General features: G+C 59.2%; 1 protein-coding gene across 1 annotated transcript in view; it reads left to right on the top strand.

Annotated features, from left to right (window-relative positions):
* The window catches only part of AACS (acetoacetyl-CoA synthetase), a 35,106-nt gene extending 14,527 nt beyond the window's left edge, over window positions 1-20,579 (top strand). The window contains exons 4-10 of the mRNA XM_053901918.1: window positions 511-624; window positions 3,646-3,743; window positions 7,581-7,695; window positions 7,894-7,975; window positions 12,312-12,459; window positions 17,802-17,882; window positions 20,429-20,579. Coding sequence (XP_053757893.1) covers window positions 511-624; window positions 3,646-3,743; window positions 7,581-7,695; window positions 7,894-7,975; window positions 12,312-12,459; window positions 17,802-17,882; window positions 20,429-20,557 — 767 coding nt within the window. The 3' untranslated portion in view covers window positions 20,558-20,579. The remainder of the gene's footprint in view (window positions 1-510; window positions 625-3,645; window positions 3,744-7,580; window positions 7,696-7,893; window positions 7,976-12,311; window positions 12,460-17,801; window positions 17,883-20,428) is intronic.
* The last annotated feature ends 239 nt before the right edge of the window (window positions 20,580-20,818 follow it).

The raw sequence follows: 20,818 nt of genomic DNA, 5'->3' as shown, positions 1-20,818 counted from the left end.
GTGGAAATTCATATCTCACCCTTGTCACGGACCTGTCTTCCACAGTGAGCTTGATCATTTTTCTGTCCTCGGCTGACTGCCACACGCACGTCCCGGGAAGTTGAGTAAACCTGTGTCCGTGCGACATTTTTTTTTTTTTAAACATGATTTAAAAAAACATTTTTTTAAATTTTTAAATGCAAATTTATTTAGTTTGAGAGAAAACATTTTTTTTTTTAATGTTTATTTTTGAGAAAGAGAGAGCGTGTGAGCAGAAGAGGGGCAGAGAGAGAGGGAGGCACAGACTCCGAAGCAGGCTCCAGGCTCTGAGCTGTCAGCACAGAGCCCGACACGGGGCTCGAACCCACAGACCGTGAGATCATGACCTGAACCGAAGTCGGAAGCTTGACCGGCTGAGCCCCCCAGGCGCCCTGATGTGTGACACATTTCTAACCTATGTTTGGACGAGCCTACGACTCGGAACTTTTCTGTTCGGCTCGTCTCCACTGTGTGTCCCTGTTCTCTTCCCAGGGGAAGGCAAAGAGGAAATTGTGAAGGTGACTTTTGAAGAGCTGCGGCAGCAGGTGGCTTTGTTTGCAGCAGCAATGAGGAAAATGGGTGTGAAACAAGGAGACCGGGTCGTTGGTAAGTGTTTTGGGCTCTTGTGGTTTGGGGGAGAGACGAGGTGGAGTGACCAGCTTGGAAGGTTGAGGCGACTTTTGGACAATGGCAGATTGCGAGCAACCCTGTAGGACCTCAGCGATCCATGCTTGGTGGAGGACAGATGGCCAAGGAAGGCCATGGTGCCCCGAGAGGGCAGGGACAGCCTGTGCAAAGGCCCGGAGGTTCATGAGGCAGGGCACCTGCAGGGGTGACAGGAGCACAGTGGGCTGGGCGTGCACCACAGGTGGTAGGGCAGGCAGGGGCCCTCCTTCCAGAAGGAACCAAGGTTGGTGTCTCCAGAGGGCAAAGGGGGGCCTGGCTCCCTCTCCCTCCCCGGCCCCCTCCCCAGTTCCTGCCTTCCTTTGTTCTCTCTGCATCTGGCAGTGAGTCTTGATTTCCCACCGAGCACATTCAGGTGTTTTCTTACAGTTTTCCTTTCACCTTGACTCCTGGGGAAGGTTTCCGGGCCTGTGTGTGGACCTGTTCTCCGCCCCAAGGACCTTTAGTTAATTTAGATGTGGGTGGGCGTGCCCCCAGGGCAAACAGGGGGAGATAAGAGGACTTATCCTCGAGCCGGCGGGGTGTCCGGGGTGCTGGTCTGCCTCCCCACCCCCATGGCCGTGGGACAGGGCCACAGGGCAGGTGGCAGTGGGAGAAGCCGCCTCTCCCGGGGGAACTCACCGCAAGTGGGCATTCAGCGTGTTTGCTAAGAGGGCGGCCTTATCATTGTGAACCGAGTAAGGGCTGTACCCCGTGTCTCCTCCCATGGCAGCTGGGCACGGAGGCCCTGCTCGCGTGTCAGTTGACTGGGAAGGAAGCAGACGGGGGCCACCGCAGCCGTCGCCCCCTGTCTCGGCCCTGGATGGGCTGTACTGACCTCCGGGGTTCGCACGCTTCAGCGAGGTCCCTGCTGTCCCACGGGAAACCGTCGGCCCTCCCTGCATGCAGCCTGCTTTATGTTCCTTTGTGGTCCTCATCGCCCATGTGAAATCTTGGGATCGTTTGTGTGTGCGTGTGCGTGTGTCCGTCTGTCTGTCCTCCCGCTGGAGGACAGGGGCTGTGTCCTCTGTGCACGGCCACGTCTCTGTCCGCAGGGCGGCCGGGGCGCAGTGGGTGTGTGACGGGCTCTTGTGGGTGAGCGTGTGTGAGCGTGGGGCCCTAGTCGTAGCAGGGACGTGTGCTTGAAGCCTCCATATCTGTGGCTCTTCCCCCGGTGTAAGCCACCCTTTCGAGGTCTAGAAAAGGAATTCAGAAGGTTCTTATTGCCTCTGGTTTTTTTCTTCCCTCTAAGTGTTCTCTTTCCTCCCATTTTCGTTAAAACAAGTCTCTTTTTGAAGCAAACATTTTCCGAGAGAAGGAGAAGTGGAGACCAGGGTGTGTTGGGGAAGACGGTCGAGACCCCCTCCGGGCCGTGCTTTCGTGGGCGATGTCCCGACTGTGCAAACTCATGCGGGTGCCTGGTGACCCATGCTCGTGAGGGTCTCAGCCTGGCCACTAACCTGACCCGACCACAGTTCCAGGACTGGGGGCTGTGGTTCCCGGAAGAGGGCACCAGGGAATGACTCCTGACGGGGGAGGAGGACGCGGGAAGATGCTTGAGGGGCTTCAGACACCCGTCGGGGCTGCTCTTGTGGGTTTCTCTTGTCCGTGACGCGTGCTCACTGCCGTGGCACCAAGCCTGGGTGTGCGGCCCCCCGGGCGTGGGTCCTGCCCTGCCCCGGGGACATTGCAGTTTACATGGTAAACTCAGGAGACCGCAGGCCTGCCTGTGCCAGATGCTGGGCGCATCCCCGGCTGAGCCTCGCCCTTTGGGGGCGCTCCTGGCTGGCTGCCAGGGAGGTACAGCGAACTTGAAGAAGCGGAGAGTGGAGCGCCTTGGGGGAGGAAGCAGGGAGAGAGCTGTACAGGCTCAGAGCCCCGGGTGCCGGGACTGCGGGGCTTCTGTGGTCGCCTGGGGGCCGTGCGGGGGCGGCATTAGGCCACGGCCCCTGCTCCCCAGTGCCTTGTGTGTATGCTCCTTTCCTCCAGGACATTTAGGACCATCTGTCTAATTGACCGGAGTCCCTCTGGCCCCAAAGTTGCTCTGCGTCTGTTGTCATTACAGCCCAGCCTCTTGCCTCTGCTGTGTTCCTTCCAGGCTTTTCTGGGTCTCTCGACTCCTGCTCGATTCCCTTATTGCCTCTCCTTCCCCCTTCCGTCTGTCCACCTGTCTGTCTATTTATCCGTCCATCCACCAGCCAGCGCACCCATATCTCAGGGCCTTGATATGCAGGGCATGGTAAAAGGCGTTTGGTAAAGGAAAGGACAAGACAGGCAAAGTCCCTGCCCTCCTGTGGGAACCAGCTGTGAAATTGACAGTTATATTATCAGATGCAGGTGATTATCATGGTAAATTTGGTGACGGAAAAATAGAGTGTGCTTTGTGGGGACCGGCCAGGGAATCTGAGTTTATCGGGGGGCCTCGGAGAAGGCGTCTCTGAGAAAGTCTCATTTACATTAAGAGTTAAATAATGAATTTGCAGAGTCAGGAAGGCTGCTGTGTGTGAAAGAGTATTGAGGCAGAACGGACATCCTGTGCAAAGGCTCCGGGGCAGGAGGAGTTTAGAACAACTGGTGTGTGTGGAAGAGTGTTCAGGCAGAACAGAGAGCCTGTGCAAAGGCCCTGGGGCAGGAGGAGCTTAGAACAACTGGAAAACTGGAGAAGGAGGCAGAGCGGAGGAAGAGGAGGCCAGGGCCGGATCATGCAGGCTGTGGGGATCATTCTGGTTAGTATGGGTTGGAGGGGGTGGCTGTAAGGAGTGGACAGGCTGGGGGTAAGCGGTGGGGCCGTCTGAACGGGGATGTCAGGGCAGCTGGGATGGGGTGGGGCTGGCCATGCTCCTTGGGCTGGTCAAAGCCAGCTGCTCTCCCCACTGCTTGCCTGGCTCTCAGAGGTCCCTTTTGGTAGTCCACTGCATCGCACGTACCCTGAACCCGAGGCTTTCTCCCTGTGCCCGATGACAGGTTATTTACCCAATGGTGTGCATGCCGTGGAGGCCATGCTGGCTGCAGCGAGCATCGGTGCCATCTGGAGCTCCACGTCCCCAGACTTCGGTGTGAACGTGAGTTGGGGTCCCCAGTGAGGGGCGCCCGTGTGCCCCTGAGTGCCCTGGGGGTGCGGCCACTGGCCACGGAAACATTCCTGTGTGATTTCCCAAGGGGAGGGCTCTGCCCACCCGGCGTCTTGGGCAGGGGCGTGGGCAGCTGTGGCCCAGGACTGGCAGGCCGGGAAGGAGACGATGTCACGACGGCCTCCTGTCTCACCGGCCGGTGACACCGGAACCATGGGAGAGAAGGATCCAGAGTGAGCCGAGCCTTGCTTTTAAATCTACACACCAACGAACCCTCCTCTTTTCTGGCGTTGCTAACGTCCCGTCCTCGTGTGGCAGATGGCGCTGGGGATCTCACGGGAGGTGTCTGGTCATCTCTGCACTCGTGACCGCAGGAGACTTTCTGATGTTTCTGTTGTGCAGACCGCCATCTGGGTTTGCTCACAGAGGCTCCCCCGAGGTCTCCTTGCGCTTGGGTCTTTCCCTGCCGTTTCTGATCTCTTGCTTTGGATCTGTGCTCTGCGCGGGAAGAGGGTGGGCCTCTTTATCTCTGCGGAGCCGAGGGGACCAAGGACCCAGGGTGCAGCCAGCCGCCAGAGGGGCCCAGGCAGGGGCAGGAGGCGCGTGCTCAGCCCCGCTGTGGAGAAGGAAGTGGCGGCAGAACAGGACTTCCCCGGGGCCTCCACTCGCCGGCCCGGGGCCTTTCCTGCTTGCAGAGCCTCGGCGATGTGGGTCCCTTGGGAGCCATGAGGACAGACCCCAGTTAGGGGACACGGTGGGCATCCGGGACCCCGGCCACTCTCCATGGCATCAGGTGCTTCGCTCCTGGCCCGGCCCCTGTTCCGGGCACCGGCCAGCACAGCTTAGCGGCTGAGGCTGTCCCGACTTTGCCGACCCTGCACCCCTGGGCGAGCAGTTTACCCTCCTGTGCGAAACAGGGACGGTGGGAAGAGAGGGCCGTGGAATGAGCACAGGAGGCTGGGCCCGCGAGGCGACATTGGCGCACCTCGGCTCCGGCTTCAGCCGCTGGTGACGTTCGAGCTCGGCGCCCCGTGGTCGGGCTGGTCTCGGCCGCAGGGCTGGGTTTCGGGTACGAGCTTGGGACTCGCGTCTACCTTGAGGCCTGCTGTTCTGGTAAAGGTGGTCCAAGTAGGTCTCCTCTGCCCCATGCGGTGCGGAGGCGTGGGGGCAGTGAAGTGGCCGGCTGGGGCTGCGGCGAGGACCGGGCTCTGCCGAGTTCGGGAAGCAGGTGGCCGCCTGGACCTCCCGGCTTGGCGGTCGTTTTCCTCCTGGGGCTTTCCTGTGCCTGTGCCCGGTCACCCCACGGGGACCGCAGAATGGATGCTTGCGTGGGGTTGGGGCCACGCTCGGCTCACCGCCCCCCGAAATCACCGCGTGTCAGCCTTTAAAAGTGACGTGGGTGTTTTGAGCCGGTCACGAAGGTGTTGGGAGAGCTGGGCGTGGCACAGGGCAGTGGTCGTGGCCTTCTGGGGCTGGAAGGAAGCCCTAGCCCGGAGACCTCACGGAGAGCAGAGCCCCTGGTGGCACCGGGCGGTGCATTGTGCCTCCGGGTACAGGGTGGGAGGCTGGGACGCAGGCCAGCGTCCAGCCGCCTCCCACTCTGCTGTTGCCACGTCCCGTGCCACGTGTCCCCAGCAGATGGCTCTCCAGCCTGCGCTGCTGACCCTGCTGCACGCTAGATGGCAGCGTGGCTCTGCCGTCTCCGGGCTTCGGCTCGCGGCTTCTGGGAGTTCTCTCTGGCCTTGTGGCCTGAGTCTCGGGGGAGAGCCCTCCGGGGGGTCGGAAAGCGACAGGGCCAACGGCTTCCCCTGGGGCCTCTGGGTCTGTCCGTGGCCGGACCCAGACCTCTGATTCTGAAACACTGTGGTCTTCGCTGTCTGTTGGCCGTCACCGTGGCCGGGAGCTCTGTGACATGTGAGGCCTGGGTCCCTGGCGGGCTGGGTCCTTCCATCCTGAGTGTTGCGCCTCGCGCAGGGGAGAGCAGGGGAGGCGCGGGGTGTCACGGAGATGTCTCTGCTGCCTTCCGGGGCGCCCCCAGCCCGACTCTGGCAGCCCCTCCCCGACCCGAGGCCCTCCCGCGGGCCTTCCGTTCCCTGAGCGTCTCCCGAGGTACCCTCTGCCTGGGGACAGCCTCTCCCCTCCCGCCCCGCTGTGGAACCTGCTCCTGCGGCCGCCCCCGAGGGGACCCCCTCCCGCTCCGTGGCTCCAGCCCCCGCTGCCTCTTCCTGGTCCTGCTTCAGTCCGCCCGGGACCCGGCCCTGTTCTCTGCTGCTGCCCTTTGGTTTCCTTGTCGCTCAGGCTAGTCTCTCGCAGAGGCCGCGCATGGTTAAGAGCACCGGCCTGCAGCCCCGGCTCTGCCATTTGCCGCTCGTTACTGTGGCCCCGTTGCTCAACCTGCTCGCGCTTCCGCCAGGACGTGGGCGAACAGTACTGCCTTGCTCCCGGGGCTGCGCAGGCCAGATGCGCGCATGCCTGGAGCAGCCCGGAGCGGCGCCTGGCACGGTGAGGGCTCAGTGCGTGTTGGGATTTTTATTGGCAAAGCTTTTCTTCCCACATAAAGCGGCAACTCTCAGCCCCGCTTAGAATCCTGAGCTTTGAGGGGCGCCTGGGTGGCTCAGTCGGTTGAGCGTCCGACCTCGGCTCGGGTCATGATCTCACGGTTCACCGGTTCGAGCCCCGCGTCGGGCTCTGTGCCGAGAGCTCAGGGCCTGGAGCTGCTTCGGATTCTGTGTCTCCCTCTCTCTCTGCCCCTCCCCTACTTGTGCTCCGTCTCTCTCTCAAAAAAGTAAACACTAAAAAAAATTTAAAAAAAGAATCCTGAGGTTCAAGAACGCTCTGTATCTTGCTTTATTGAGTTTCTACATCACCACTATGCCTGTCATCAGCCGAACGGTTTTCCTGGTGATTCTCCCGAATTCCCTGCATCACTCTTGCCGTTGCCTGTGCTGACGAACCTCCTGGCCCTTGTGCCTTTCCCTTCTGGTTCCCGCCGCCCAGCGGTGTCAGAGACCGGGATGTTCTTGGGAAATCCTGGCGTCACTGCCTGTGCCCTGGGAGTGACCCGGGTGCCGATCGTGGGGCTCTGGCCCTGGGCGGAAGCGCCGTTCCGGGCGGTGCCTCCCCAGGTGCCGTGCTTGTGGATGAAGAGGGCTCCACCGAGGTCTGGACCCGGGAGCGCTTCCCTGTCGCCCCTGGGCTCACACTCCGGTTGTAGTGAGCGTGTCTGTCCACGTCAGTGTCCCAAACGAGTCGTTACCCACACGGAGGCGTGCTGCTTTCAGAAAAAGAGGTGTGCTTGCCAGGACCCGACTCCGTGTGTGGTGGGCCTGCCTTGGAAATGGGGCTTATTTACGAGGATACACGTTTGTAGGGGCGTGCGTTTGGTTGGCAGAAAGTGCCTTTTGGAGGATTCGCGTACCTCGTAACTGAAGATCAGGAGGGACCAAGGTACGGACACGCCGGCGAAGCTCCTTTCGTGTGTGCCAGGTGCCGGAGGGGCTGTATTCAGGGCTCTTTCCGCAAAGCGGGGCATCTCCCTGGGGGTGCAGATACTCCCCCCGAAGGTTCCCCGTCTCCTACACTTGTGCTGTGCTGTCTCAGCGCGTCTGTGAGTCTACGTTGACCCTTTCCTCAAAGTGGCGTTCATTTCTCAGGGGCCAGTCGTGGCTTGCTCGGTTTTCTGTATGGGCCACGGGTTGGCGGGGTCGCAGGAACGCGCCTGGTGCCCCGACGTCGCGCGGTTCCTTTCCCTCGAGGCGGTCGCGTGGGTTGCTTAAGGTTTTTGCCTTCGGCGTGACTGATGGCGACGACCTTCCCTTCCCCTTCCAGGGTGTTCTGGACCGCTTCTCTCAGATCCAGCCCAAGCTCATCTTCTCCGTGGAGGCGGTCAGGTACAACGGCAAGGAGTTCAGCCACACGGAGAAGCTGCAGCAGGTGGTCAGAGGTGCGTGGCTCGGCCGAGTGGGGGCCGGCGGGGCTGGGGCGGGGTGCGGAGAGGGGAGGCACGAGGGCCCCTGGACCGCGAGCGGCCAAACCCCGGGAAGCCCCCATCTCTCGGTTGTGTCACGCTGGGCGGGAAGCACATCCGCGGCGTGTGTCGTTCAGCGAGCCTGCGCTCCCCCCCGCCCCCCGCCTCCTCCAGGACTCCCAGACTTGGAAAGGGTGGTGCTGATTCCATACCTCGCCTCAAGAGAGAAGATAGACATTTCCAAGATTCCAAATAGGTGAGCCAGCGGATCGCTGCGTCCGTGTGGAGCCTACTGGGAGTCCCCCCGGGAAGTCGATTCTGTGACTCATTCATTTTAGAAGTGCAGGTTTCGGGGCGCCTGGGTGGCGCAGTCGGTTAAAGCGTCCGACTTCAGCCAGGTCACGATCTCGCGGTCCGTGAGTTCGAGCCCCGCGTCGGGCTCTGGGCTGATGGCTCGGAGCCTGGAGCCTGTTTCCGATTCTGTGTCTCCCTCTCTCTCTGCCCCTCCCCCGTTCATGCTCTGTCTCTCTCTGTCCCAAAAATAAATAAAAAACGTTGAAAAAAAAAAATTAAAAAAAAAAAAAAAAAGAAGTGCAGGTTTCACTTAAAAATCACTTCTCGTAGGGGCATCTGGGGGGCTCTCAACTTCAAAATTGAAAATAAATTCAAAATTAAAAAGAAAAATCACTCCTGTAGAGGGGCACCTGAGGCCCCAGAGTGAATTCCCCAAGCCACAGAGCCACGTAGGATCAGAACGGCCCCAGGAATACTTTCTCTCTGCCGTCCCTTCCCAGTGGGAGGTCAAGCCCCGCTCCCCGACTCAATGGACATGAACGTACGCGCGTGCCCGCAGGTGCATGCACACGTATATGTGTGTGACTGCATCTGTATGCACACCTGAATGTGCACACATACATAAATTTCCCTTCCGGAACCGATTTTTGTCCTTATCGCTAGGAGTGTCTTCCTCTGTTCCTCTGACATTTATAAGCTGGTGCAACACGCACCCTAAGTAGCAAATGGTATTGTGAGCGGGTTAGTTTGGACTGGGAGTTAGGAAGGGGGTCATGGGTTGTCTCCAGATTCTTGGCGCTGTACCCCTTTCCTCCTCCTTGAAACAGCTGTGGGGAGAGTTCAGCCGCCAGGTGTGTTTACCTGTATGGGCGGACCTGTCCCTCTAGCCCCGTGTGGGGCCCTGGCAGGAGCCTGGAGGGCGGCCCCTTGAGGCTGCGTGCGAAGCGTCACACAGGTGCACAGTGGGGTCCTTGTGTCCCGTGGGGGGGGACAGGGAGGGCTTTTCTTTAGAGGGGAATGAGGGGCGGAGGAGGAGGGAGAGAGAGAGAGAGACAGAGAGAGGCTCCAAGCCCAGCGCAGAGTCTGACGTGATCTCAGGGGCTTGATCTCATGACCCTGGGATCATGACCTGAGCGAAATCAAGAGTTGGACGCTCACCCGCCTGAAACACCTAGGCGCCCCCTGCAGGCAGGCAGACGGGCCACACCTGCAGGGAGGGTGAGCCATGACCATCGGGCCCAGTAGACATAGCCCGCTCCTTGAATGTGTGGGGGGGGGTGGGGGGGGGGGCGGGCAGGAAGTGCCCAGGGCCTGGGAGAAGGGTGTGGGATCTGGGGGAGGCGGCACCTAAGGCGACCTTGAGAGACGGGCAGGGTGCTTGTCAGCAGGGTGCCTCTTCCCTGCGGGCTGTGGTCTCAGGCCGGACCGCTCAGGTCCAGACGTCCGCTGTGTGACCCTGGGTGAGGGATTCACCTGTGTGGGCCCTGGGTTCCCCGCCTGTAGAATGAGCAGAACAGCAGCTTCGTCCCGGACTTGCGAGCGTCAGATGAGTGAGTGCTGGGCAGGCACGCTTGGTTGTTAGCCCTCAGCAGTGCTGTCTGTCGTGGGGAGCAGGCGACAGCCACAGGCCGCAGGGGACTCTGTTCCGTGGAGCATCCGGGTCAGAGTGTGCAGGGCCTTACGGGCCGGCCCGGGGCTTGCACTTGTCCCTTGTGCCGCGGGAACCCTACCCGCCAGGATACATCACAGCCCGATGACAGAGCCCTGGTCCCCGTTCACACGGCAGACACAGCTCCCTGCTTTATGTTGGGGGCCATCGCGCCCAGAGGCCGGAGGAGAGCCTGGCAGCCTTTCTGGCCCCACGGTGGCCCAGCTTTTATCCCTCTGAACGTGTTCGGCAGCGATTGGTGTGAAACGAGAGCGCCCTGCAGCATCACAGCCCCCGCCCCACCCTGGGAATCCCACCTCCCCTGCTACCCGGCTCTCGATTGCCGGATCCCGCAGATAAACTGAGCACACAGACGTGCCTGTGTCGGAGACCGGGCCGGTGGGGGGACCGCCCTGCGGGGTTTTTCATTTTTAGAAGAGCGACACAAGTAACTGCTATTTACTGTGATTTACAGACCGTTCGGAAGAAAAGGCTTTTCTTTGTGCGCGGTATCCGATTAGATTGGGCGCTTTGTGTAAATGGGATTGGGAAGGGAGGTGGAGGAGGAGTGGGGCTTTCGTTGGCTGGAAAGTTCCACAGCGAATAATTTCCCGGACACCGTGGAGCAGAAGGCTTTGTTTGTTTACCGCTCAGAGTGGAATTATTCTGGATGCCCTTTGTAAACCTCCATGCCGCCCCCAGGAGACGTGCTTGTCCTCAAAGACCGCTTTAGAGTGTGTGCATTTGTGTTCTGAGTAATTATTCTTAGCAAATCGCTGCGGGCTGAGTGTAGCTGGTTCTCCCCCTTCCCTGAAAGAGAGAAAGTTCCATCTGTCAAAACAGCGGGTTTGTTCCCCCCTCCCTTGTCCCTTTCGAGCCAATGGAAGGATAGGCCAGGATCAATGTTCCTGCTGGTCTCAAAGTAGAGAAGGCACCTCTCCCAAGATGGCTTTGCAGCTTCAACAGCCCTGTTTCTGCTCAGAACACAGGTCTGTGCCTCCTTTGCTGGTTTTTGGCCACGTGCATTGGTTCTTTATGTCAGCTTTGGGGGTGGGTTTCTTAGGCAGTAGTCAAGAGCTGGGCACTTTTTTTTTTTTTTTTTTTTTAATTTACGTCCAAGTTAGTTAGCGTAGAGTGCAATCATGATTTCAGAAGTAGATTCCAGTCATTCATCCCCTACGTGTAACATCCAGTGCTCATCCCAGCAAGTGTCTTCCTCAATGCCCCTTGCCCATTTAGCCCATCCCCCCCCTCCCACAACCCCTCCGGCAACCCTTAATTTGTTCTCTGTGTTTAAGAGTCTCTTATGTTTTGCCCCCGCCTCCCCGTTTTTATTTTATTTTTGATCACCTTCCCCATGTTCATCTGTGTTTTTTTTTCACTTTTTTTCACATTTATTTATTTTTGAGAGACGGAGAGAGAGCACAAGTGGGGGAGGGTCAGAGAGAGAGGGCGACACAGAATCCGAAGCAGGCTCCAGGCTCCGAGCTGTCACCACAGAGCCTGACGCGGGGCTCGAACCCATGAACCGCAAGATCATGACCTGAGCCGAAGTCAGATGTCCACTGGACTGAGCCACCCAGGCGCCCCTATGTTCATCTGTTTTGTATCTTAAATTCTACATATGAGTGAAGTCACAATATTTGTCTTTCTCTGACTGACTAATTTCGCTTAGCATAATACTCTGTAGTTCCGTGCACGTAGTTGCAAATGGCAAGATTTCATTCTTTTTGATTGCTGAGTAATACTCCATTTGTGTGTATGTGTATACACACATACATACCACATATTCTTTATTCATTCATCCATCGATGGACATTTGGGATACTTTGGCTATTGTTGATAGCGCTGCTGTGAACATTGGGGTGCGTGTGCCCCTTCGAAACAGCACAACTGTATCCCTTGGATAAATGCCTGGTAGTGCAATTGCTGGGTCGTAGGGCAGTTTGGGCTTCTTCTTTTTTTTTTTTTAAGTTTATTTATTTTGAGAGAGAAAGAAAGAGGGAAGGAACAGGGGAGGGGCGGAGAAAGAGGGAGAGAGAGAGGATCCCAAGCAGGTTCCGTGTTGTCAGCCCAGAGCCCGAGGCGGGGCTCGAACCCACGAACTGCGAGATCATGACCTGAGCCGAAGTCAGATGCTTAACCGACTGAGCCCCCCCGGGCGCCCCTGCCTAAAAGTGTTTCTGTCTCAGAAACTGTAGTTTTCAGATCTTGGCCCCACCTTCTTGCTCTTGACCGTCTGTGGAGAAGCTCGGGAATCTGGTGTCTCCTCTCCCTGCTCCTTGCTGGGGCGGCCGGGTGTCAGAGTCACAAGCTCTTCCCCTGAGTTTGCACACAGACAGGATGCGTTAATTGTGAGTGGTCCTTCTCCACATGCTTGCTAAAGCACTTAGCAGGTTCTCAGACGAGACCCCCCCTGGGCCCTGGGAGTGTCCTAATAAAGCAACGTGGAATTTTCACTCTGTCAGCTTTCCTTCAATTAGCGTGGATCCCTCAGGTGGGACTTCTGCAAACAAGGTTAGTTTTCCCAGGAAATCCTTCCCGGAAGCAGTAGAGGGCAGCGAGCGGCCAGGTCTAGCCTGGGAGGCCTCGGGATACAACCCAGCATTCTGGAACGTTCACCGTTTGCGTCTGTGTGTTTTGCCCCCAGTGTGTTTCTGGACGATTTTCTTGCCACCGGGAGGGGCGAGCAGGCCCCGCAGCTGGAGTTCGAGCAGCTGCCCTTCAGCCACCCACTCTTCATCATGTTTTCGTCGGGCACGACCGGAGCGCCCAAGTGCATGGTGCATTCCGCGGGGGTACGTCTCTCCAACCGTCTGTGCTCTCCTGGGGGCTCGGCTGGCGGAGGTGGGCGTCCGGCTCTGCACCCCACACCGCCACCCCAGCCAGACCGCGCCCCCTCCCCAGAGGCTGCAGCACGCGGCCCCCCTTCGAGTTGGGGGGCAGCGTGGAGATCGGAGACCGAGCCCAGGCGCCCGGAGCTGCTGCTCCAGGCGCTGCCGTGGCGCCCGTCACCACAGTGACCGGTGCGGAGGCCCCGCGGTGCGTCCGAGGCAGGGCGTGCACCGGGTGAGCCCTGACTTCCGCGCCGTGGGCCCGTTTCAGGAGGGGCGAAGCAGAGCAGGGGAGAAGAGCGCGCGCGTGCGTGTGCTCGGTGGTGTGGTGAAACAGCGCCGACCGCGGGCTGTGGTCCGGCACGGAGAGCCGCTGGGTTAGGTTCTGAAGTGCACTTAGGAAGCTGTTCCAGCACGGCTCCAGCACTGTGGTCATCGTCTCGGGCTGCCGTGACCGAGGACCACGGGCCGGGGGCTCGAGCAGGAGACATGCCCTTCTTTCTCACAGTTCCGGGGCGGGAGTCAGATCGAGGGGTCCGCGGTTGGACCCGAGGCCTGTCGCCTTGGCTTGCAGAGGCCGCCGTCTCACTCGGAAGTCCTCCCTCGGTCTTCCCCCTGTGCAGGCGTCCCTGGGGGCTCGCTTTTGCCCACATTTCCTCTTTTTGTAAAAAAAAAAATCCACCAGACTGCATTAGGACCCGCTGCGGTGGTCTCTCTACCTTCTCCACCGATTCCAAGGCCCCGTCTCCAAATGGAGTCACCCTCCAAGGTCCTGGGCCCTAGGGCCTCACAGTGTGGCTCTGGGGACACACAGTTCAGCCCAGAACACATACTTCTCGTCTTCCTGTTTATTTCATCAAAAGTCCAACCATATTCAAGCACCTGAAATGACGCTTTCCCACTAAGCGTGAGATTTCATCCATCGACGTTAGTGACTTCAACCGTTCACTCTTGGAACAGTTCCAAGCCCGTGGAACAGGTGCAGGGGTAGGGAGCGCAGCGGGCACGTCAGCGAGACTCCGCCATCGTTAACGTCCTCAGCGTCCGTTCTTAATGTTTCCTTGAAAGACTCTTCCTTTGCTTCCCTCTCTCTGAACACACACACACACGTTGTTATCCTTTAGCTTTTTGCTGACCCCTCGAGAACAAATTGGGGAGTCCCGGCCCTTCTCCCTGAGTGCTTCAGCGCATACCTCCCGAGAACGAGAACGTTCTCTCACAAAACCCTGGTGTCGTCGTGACGTTCAGGAAAGTCCGTGTGGATGTGATACCATCACCACTCGGGTGCTTCCCCTCTCCCCATGACATCCTTCGCAGCCGCCTGCTGTCGCGCCTCTGGTGTCCTTCCCCTGCCTCCACCTTTCACGACCTTGGCATTTTTGGATTCCCAGCCTCTGGTCCGGCAGAATGGCTGTCTGGGTTCGGTCGATGTTTCCTGCGGGTTAGATTGGGGCGATGCCTTTTGGAAGTGATGTTCAGGAGGCCCCTGATGTCAGTTTATTTCATGATGGTCATCTAAATGGGTCACTCTCCCGAGGTACAGTTCCTTGTCTGTGACTGTGAGCCCTCCTGGCCTCATCTCCTCCTACCCCGCCTCTGGCCTTGATGGGAGAGCTTCTTTTTGACTCTGGCACAGTCGGTCCCCTCCTGGAACTCAGACCCCTCCTGGGCTGGTCTCGGGGGGCACAGGGGCTCCGTGCCTGGTGCTCCTTCCCGCAGCCTGGGCTTCTTGCCTGGTCCGTTCCACAGCTTCTCTCTGGACCCTCTTCCTGGCTTCTCCCTCAGTTGGCTTGGCCTGTAGGGAGGAGAAGAGCCTGCGGTCTCTTGGTGAAACCTTGTTGTGGCCGCCTTTTCTCCCGCTGCTCAGAAGAAGGGGGTTATTCGAGAGGACAAACGTCCTGTTCGCAGACCGCTTTCCAGCCTTTGCTTCACAAGATGGTGGTATCTGAAAATTAAATATAAAGTTTCTCTTCTAGCGCATTTGGCTTTTACAGATGTTCCCCCTGCCTCGAAGCAGTTTGAATCCCTTCTGTACAAAGGGAACATTTACATTTGAATCATTTTAAAGCCTTCTGCAGCTTTTCACAGAGTGCTTTCATCAGAATGGGGAAAGGAGTTAGCAGTGGCTTCATTATTACCTGGTTTTGGATTCGCTGGAGGTCTGATCGCAGGTTATGACGTAGAGCCTCCAGATAAACACCGAGAGCCCCTGGTGACTTCGCAGGAAACCACAGGGCAGGAGGGAGGGGGGAGTCCGGGGGCCCAAGGCTTTATTTCTAGAAGTGACGCTGGCCAGAGTTGAGTCGCCTTTTTGTGAGAGTGAGTTGACCCTGTTGTTCAAGCCTTCCTAGTTTATTAAATCAAGTCGGGAGATGTCATTTGCTGTGGTTGCTGGAATCACATCCTCCCTGGAGAGGAGAGTCCTGGTCCGCCTGGTCACGGGCCCGTTAACGAGCTATAGAGGGGAGCATTTTTAGCAACCTTGTAGACAAGGGTGGGGTCTGCGTGGCAAAACAGCAGACACTTTAGGAAAAACCAAAATGTCTCACTGTGCTTTTATTTTTAGTGCTTTTTGCATAGCGAATGTCACTTTTTTAGGAGAGGAACATAAAAATGTATTTGATATAATGTAGCTTGCTCATAAAATCATCATGCCTGGTATATTTAGAGTGTGGAAAAGTCAGGAAAAATTACACTCCTTCTCTCTCCACCGGGCTGTCGCATCTCCAGAGAAGTGACGAGGCGTCTTGCCTGTTGTCAGCGTTGTCTCCGCTGGGGGCTTGGAGGCAGCCGGGCGGAGGGCCACGGCGTGGGGACCGCTGGCCGTGCCCCGGGCGCGCGGGGGTGCCGGGCCATGCGGGGTCTGCAGGCTGTGTTTTCTACGTCCGCAAGAGGTGTCAGAAAGCAGCTTCCCTCTTCTTCCTGTGATATTAAACTCCTCTTCCTGGTTGAGACGCACGAAGTCATGTTGTTCGTCCTCCCCCTCAGACTCACCCATAAATATTTAAAAATTAAGAGCAGAACCGTTGCTGTGAATTAAGATTCATTCAGAGAGATTCTCGAGTGGGAAGCAAAGCCTGGCGTGTTTTGTGCCACCTGAGAGGAGGACGAGGCCCCAGCAAGCCCGTGTGGGGTTATACACAGGCCAGGCTTGGAGCAGACCGCGGGGCGAACATACAGGTCTGAACTGAACGCCGGTTTTGTTTTGTTTTGTTTTGTTTTGTTTTGATTTTATTTTATTTTATTTAAAAAAAATTTTTTTTAACGTTTATTTATTTTTGAGACAGAGCCAGAGCATGAACAGGGGAGGGGCAGAGAGAGAGAGAGGGAGACACAGAATCCGAAGCAGGCTCCAGGCTCCGAGCGGTCAGCACAGAGCCCCATGCGGGGCTCGAACCCACGGACCGCGAGATCGTGACCTGAGCCGAAGTTGGACGCTCAACCGACTGCGCCCCCCAGGCGCCCCTATTTTATTTTTTGAAAAGAATTTTTTTTAACCTTTTTTTTTTTTTTGAAAGAGAGGGAGCACGAGTGGAGGAGGGACAGAAGGAGAGAGAGGGAGACACGGAATCCGAAGCAGGCTCCAGGCTCCGAGCTGTTAGCACAGAGCCCGACGCAGGGCTCGAACTCACGGACTGTGAGATCATGACCTGAACTGAAATCAAGAGTCGGATGCTCAACTGACAGCCACCTAGGTGCCCCTAAATGCCCATTTTAAGTAAATGGGAGGGGGATTTGCCACAGGCTGCTGTTGTCAGGGAGCCCCTGGCCCTGTCTGTGGATTTGCCGTGGGGATGTTTTGTGCTGAGAGAGTTCCTGAAGTGATTGTTGTCCCCTAGCAGGTGCCCATCCACTCTGAGGGAGAACAGTGCACAGAACTTTGCACAGAAGCTCCTGACCCCGGGGTAGGGGGCTGTCCCCGAGCCCTGTGATGCATGCTCGATAAAGCCATGGGAGGTCCGCTCCAGGAATCTGCAGGTGGCCTTGGGGACCCACAGAAAGGACCTGTCCCCCCCACCCAGCGGAAGTCCTTGTGCTGCGGTCTGCCCGGCCCCCAAGTGGCTCAGGTCCCTGCTGCTCGTCAAGGGCCTGGCGAAGGGCGCCTCTCTGGACACGCTCTGGAACGGGAGCTCTGACTCTTGAGCTGGAGAACTTGTTGGGCAGGAGGGTTTCCGTTGAGCTTCGAGAGGGATCTTTTTCCCCTCCTGGCTCGTTTTTACTTCTCTTGGATACAAAGAGGGTCAGTCGTCAAGGCTGCTCATGATAAGGGGTCCTCGCTTCAGCCCCGATAGTCCCTAAACAATGGGGGCCCACTGACGTCGGCTAGGTGCTCCCGTCCGCAGACCAGAGTGAAGTGTGGGGCCAGCCCTCTTCAGGGGCTTCCGAGGGGCAGCGCCCCGTGTGGCCTCGGGATCGTGTGTGAGATCCATGCAGAATGGGAGCACTGAGGCCAGGAGAGAGAAGGGGCTGGTGCAGGGTCCCTGCTCGGCCGTCTGCCCGGTGCTCCCTTTCCCGAGGCTCACAGCAGGACAGGCAGAGCAAGTTGGGAACGAGGGGGCATGGGCACTGGAGTATTACAGAGCTGAACATCAGATGCGAGGAAGCTCCGTGCCCCGAGAAGGAGCCCCAGGGCACGTTACGTGGAAAAAGCAAAGGGCAGGGCAGTGCGTCCGGATAAGAAAACCAGCATGAAGGAACCTACAGGGTCCCTGGCCATAGACACAGGGAGCAGCCGCCCAGAGACCTGGGGCCGGGGAGGGGGCCCGTCGTGGCCTGTGCCTCAGAGCGCTGGGCCCGGTGCACGTCCTGCCTCTTAAACGTTCATGGAGAGAAATAATGGACCGGGTGTGGAGGTCGGGAGGTCTGACTGGGCCTTTGGGCTGGAAGCAGGGCCTTATGCTCTCCCTCGGCCAAGGGTCGCACGAGCTCTGGTCTGAGACTCGCAAAGCGTCCCAGTGCCGCCCGGCTGGCGCCCGCCCTGGAGGTGCATGTTGCCACGTGGGCTTCTGTTCGGTTTTCTTGTATCTCTGACTTTGCCTCTCCTGCTTTCTGCCTGGGGTTGGGGTCCCACGGTGCTCCCCGTCTCTCTGGCACCCGGAGAGCACAGGCCGGTCCGAGGCTGCCCCCACCGGCCCCCAGAGACCCCCGGGTCAGCTGGCAGAGCATCCAGGCCCGGCTTGCTAGGCGGTCTGCTTTCTCCGGGCGAGGGGCGGGAGGTCGGCTTCTCCCCGGGGCTCTGCGCCTGTGCCCCCGTGCCGTCTGTGCAGGGGTGCCCCGCTCACTCCATGTCCCCTGCCTCCCCCCAGGGCACCCTCATCCAGCACCTGAAGGAACACGTTCTCCACGGCAACATGGACAGCAGCGACACCCTCCTGTATTACACCACGGTGAGTCGAGTGTGCGTGTCCGGGGGGTGCCTCCTGCCCTCTGCGTCCCTCCCGTCGCTCGCTTTGCTTCCTTCAGGGTGGATGCGGTTCAGCCGGGGGTTTTGTGCCGGGGCCTTCACTTGCGCTAGCCGGGCGGGCCTGCCGGGAGTACAAGGGTCCTTGTAAGAGGGAGGTGGACGGGTCAGTGTCGGAGAAGGAGCTGTTCTGAGGGACGCAGAGGTCAGAGTGATGTGGGCTTAGGAGCCAAGGGATGTGCGTGACCTTTGGAAGCCGGTAGACGCCGAGAAAGAGATTCTCCCCGGAGGTTTCCAGGAGGAATGCGGTCCTGCAGACACCTTGACTTTGGGCTTTGGACCTGCAGAACTCGGAGATAGTAAATCGGTGGCGTTTGAGGGCACTAAGTCCCGTGGTGGTAATAGGAAGTGTTTCCAGGTGGCTCTCCCAATGACTGTGACAGCTGGGGGTCCGGTGCGGAGGCCAGGCTGGGCCTGAGAGAGGTCACCCTGGGGACCAGAGCCGCCTGCCAGCCCAGAACCTGGCCAGGAGGCCCCTGTCCCTGCCCCGGGAGTGGGCGTGCGGCTCAGGCAGCCACCACGCCAAGCCCAGGCACTGGCTGCCGCTGCCCTCACGGAAGTTCTTTTCTGCCCCAAGTCCTTGCCAGTGCGTTTTGTGGCTGAACCCAGGGCACCTGCCCCAGCTGGCCCGGAAGCTGGGCAGTTAGATGCTCGGTCGCCTCGCTCCTCACTGTGATTTGGGTCTCCGTCAGCTGCAGGCATGTATCCCAGAGCCCTGCTCACCCTGTCCCCACAGGCGGGCCCGTGGCGCCAGGCAGTGCCAGCCTCCGGGCCCTTTCCACGCGGAAGCCCAGCCCAGCAGGGTTGACGGGGGTGTCGTGTTTGAATGGCACGAAGACCCCCGCAGCCCCGACCACGTCCAACTCAGCGGCCTCCCGGGGCCACGTGGTTTCAAATGACAGGGTTTTGCATCGAGGGAAGTGCCCGGAACGTGGCAGATCTGGAGCGGTCCTCCCGGAGGCTTTTCACTTTCCCCGGCAGCGTCCTGCCCACGAAGGACAGGCGGTTGGCTTGTCCTGTGGAGCCAGGCCTGCTCTGTGTCACTTAGTGACCCACTTTAGCAGCTTTTTTTTTTTTTTTAAATGTTTATTTATTTTTGAGACAGAAAGAGAGCATGAACGGGGGAGGGTCAGAGAGAGGGAGACACAGAATCCGAAACAGGCTCCAGGCTCTGAGCCGTCAGCACAGAGCCCGACGCGGGGCTCGAACTCACAGACCGTGAGATCATGACCTGAGCCGAAGTCAGACGTTTAACCGACTGAGCCACCCAGGTGCCCCTTTAGCAGCTTTTTTGGACAGCGGGTCGGCCGGACCGCGAGCTGTGTGGGCTGCCGTGCTGATTTCTGGAGACGAGTTCTTTAGTAAAAGAAACTCAGCTAGGGATATTAAGGCAGCTCACCTAACTTGAGATTTTGTGCGACCCTGGTGGTGCCGAGGGGAAGGACAGGGGGCTCCGGGGGCCGCCGGGTTCTTGACGGCAGGGGACTTGCCGAGGCTGGTTCACGCCGCAGGGGACTTGCCGAGGCCGTGTGCCAGTCGTGTCTTCTAAGCCGTCGTCTGGGCTTCTCTGCCGGGCTGTGCCCGCGGGCGGCCTGGGGCGCCTTGTGGCCACCCGGTCCCCCCGTGGGATCTGCTGCAGGGGTGCCGGGCGAGGCCGTCTTGCCGGTGGGGTGTCCTCCTGGCCCTCGGTGCGGGCAGATTCCTGCCGGAGCTTCCCTCTGGCTGCCCTGCTCTGGAACTGCCCACAGATCCCCCGCGTGGACGGGAAAGCTGTTGTCAGTGGGTTTGCCAGCACCTTTGTGCCTTAAACTTTGTTCGTAGATAACAGAAAAGGCACTTCTTGCGTGTGGGAACCCTTTCACACAGCACGCCCGAGTGCACGTGAGATGTCGGCGTCCTCCGGGGTCCAGGGCAGCCGTGGTGGTCGTTCTCACACGCAGCGTGCGTGCCCCGTGGGCCTCTGGGTTTGTGCACCGGCCCCCCCCCCCCGGTGTGGATGGGGTCATGCGCGTGCCCTCTGCTGGCGTGTTTCACACTTAAGCTCGTCTCAGACACCTGTCCGCATCCACCCAGACCTCGTTCCTGTCGGCGGCCGCGGTGGGCGGCCGTCCGGGTGCAGACGTCGGACGCGGGTTCACGGACTCGGTGTGTGGTGTTCCGTAGTCTGTGCCCGTGTGGGACCACGTTTGCGTTGGCGGGCGTCTCGCTGCCGTCCGTCTCCCGTTGTGCCCGGGAAGGCCGCGGCGGACGTTCTTCGACCCCTCTTAGCGCGCGTGTGTGCGTGGATCTGATGTGCGCGGTCGGCTCTTGGCGTGAAATTCCTGGGGCGAAGCCTCGTGCATCTGAGAGGGGCGGTTCGCAGCAGCCGTTGGCTCGGCTTCGGGAGGATTTCTAGGGACGTGAGGAGCCGAACGGTGGAGGTGAGGGCGGCTGGCCCGGCGCTCGGTTGGCACTGTGCTCCTTCTGTTCCAGGTCGGCTGGATGATGTGGAACTGGATGGTGTCCGCTCTGGCCACGGGGGCGGCCCTGGTCTTGTACGACGGCTCCCCCTTGGTGCCCACGCCCAACGTGCTCTGGGACCTGGTTGACCGGCTGGGGTAGGTACCCGAGACAGCACGCCGGGCCACAGAGCCACCCTGCGGTCGGCTGCCGTAGAGGAGGTACCTTCTCCGGGGTGCGTGGTGCCCCTCGGGGGGCGAGGGGGGGTGTGGGAGGTTGAAGTCGCCAAGGGAGGTGCGAAGGGGCAGGCAGTCCCGACTGGAGCCCACCAAGGAGATGGGGAGTCTTCGTGTAGAGTTGGGGGGCCACCCCCCAGGGCCGGGAGTGGGTCTGAAACAATCAGGATATCAGGAGAGGGAACGT

The sequence above is a fragment of the Panthera pardus genome, unplaced genomic scaffold (genome assembly GCF_024362965.1).
Source record: "Panthera pardus isolate Hobbes unplaced genomic scaffold, ASM2436296v1 HiC_scaffold_15, whole genome shotgun sequence".
NCBI classification, from domain to species: Eukaryota; Metazoa; Chordata; class Mammalia; order Carnivora; family Felidae; genus Panthera; species Panthera pardus.
The sequence above is the reverse complement of the archived record's forward strand: the minus strand, read 5'-3'. Positions and strand labels throughout refer to the sequence as shown.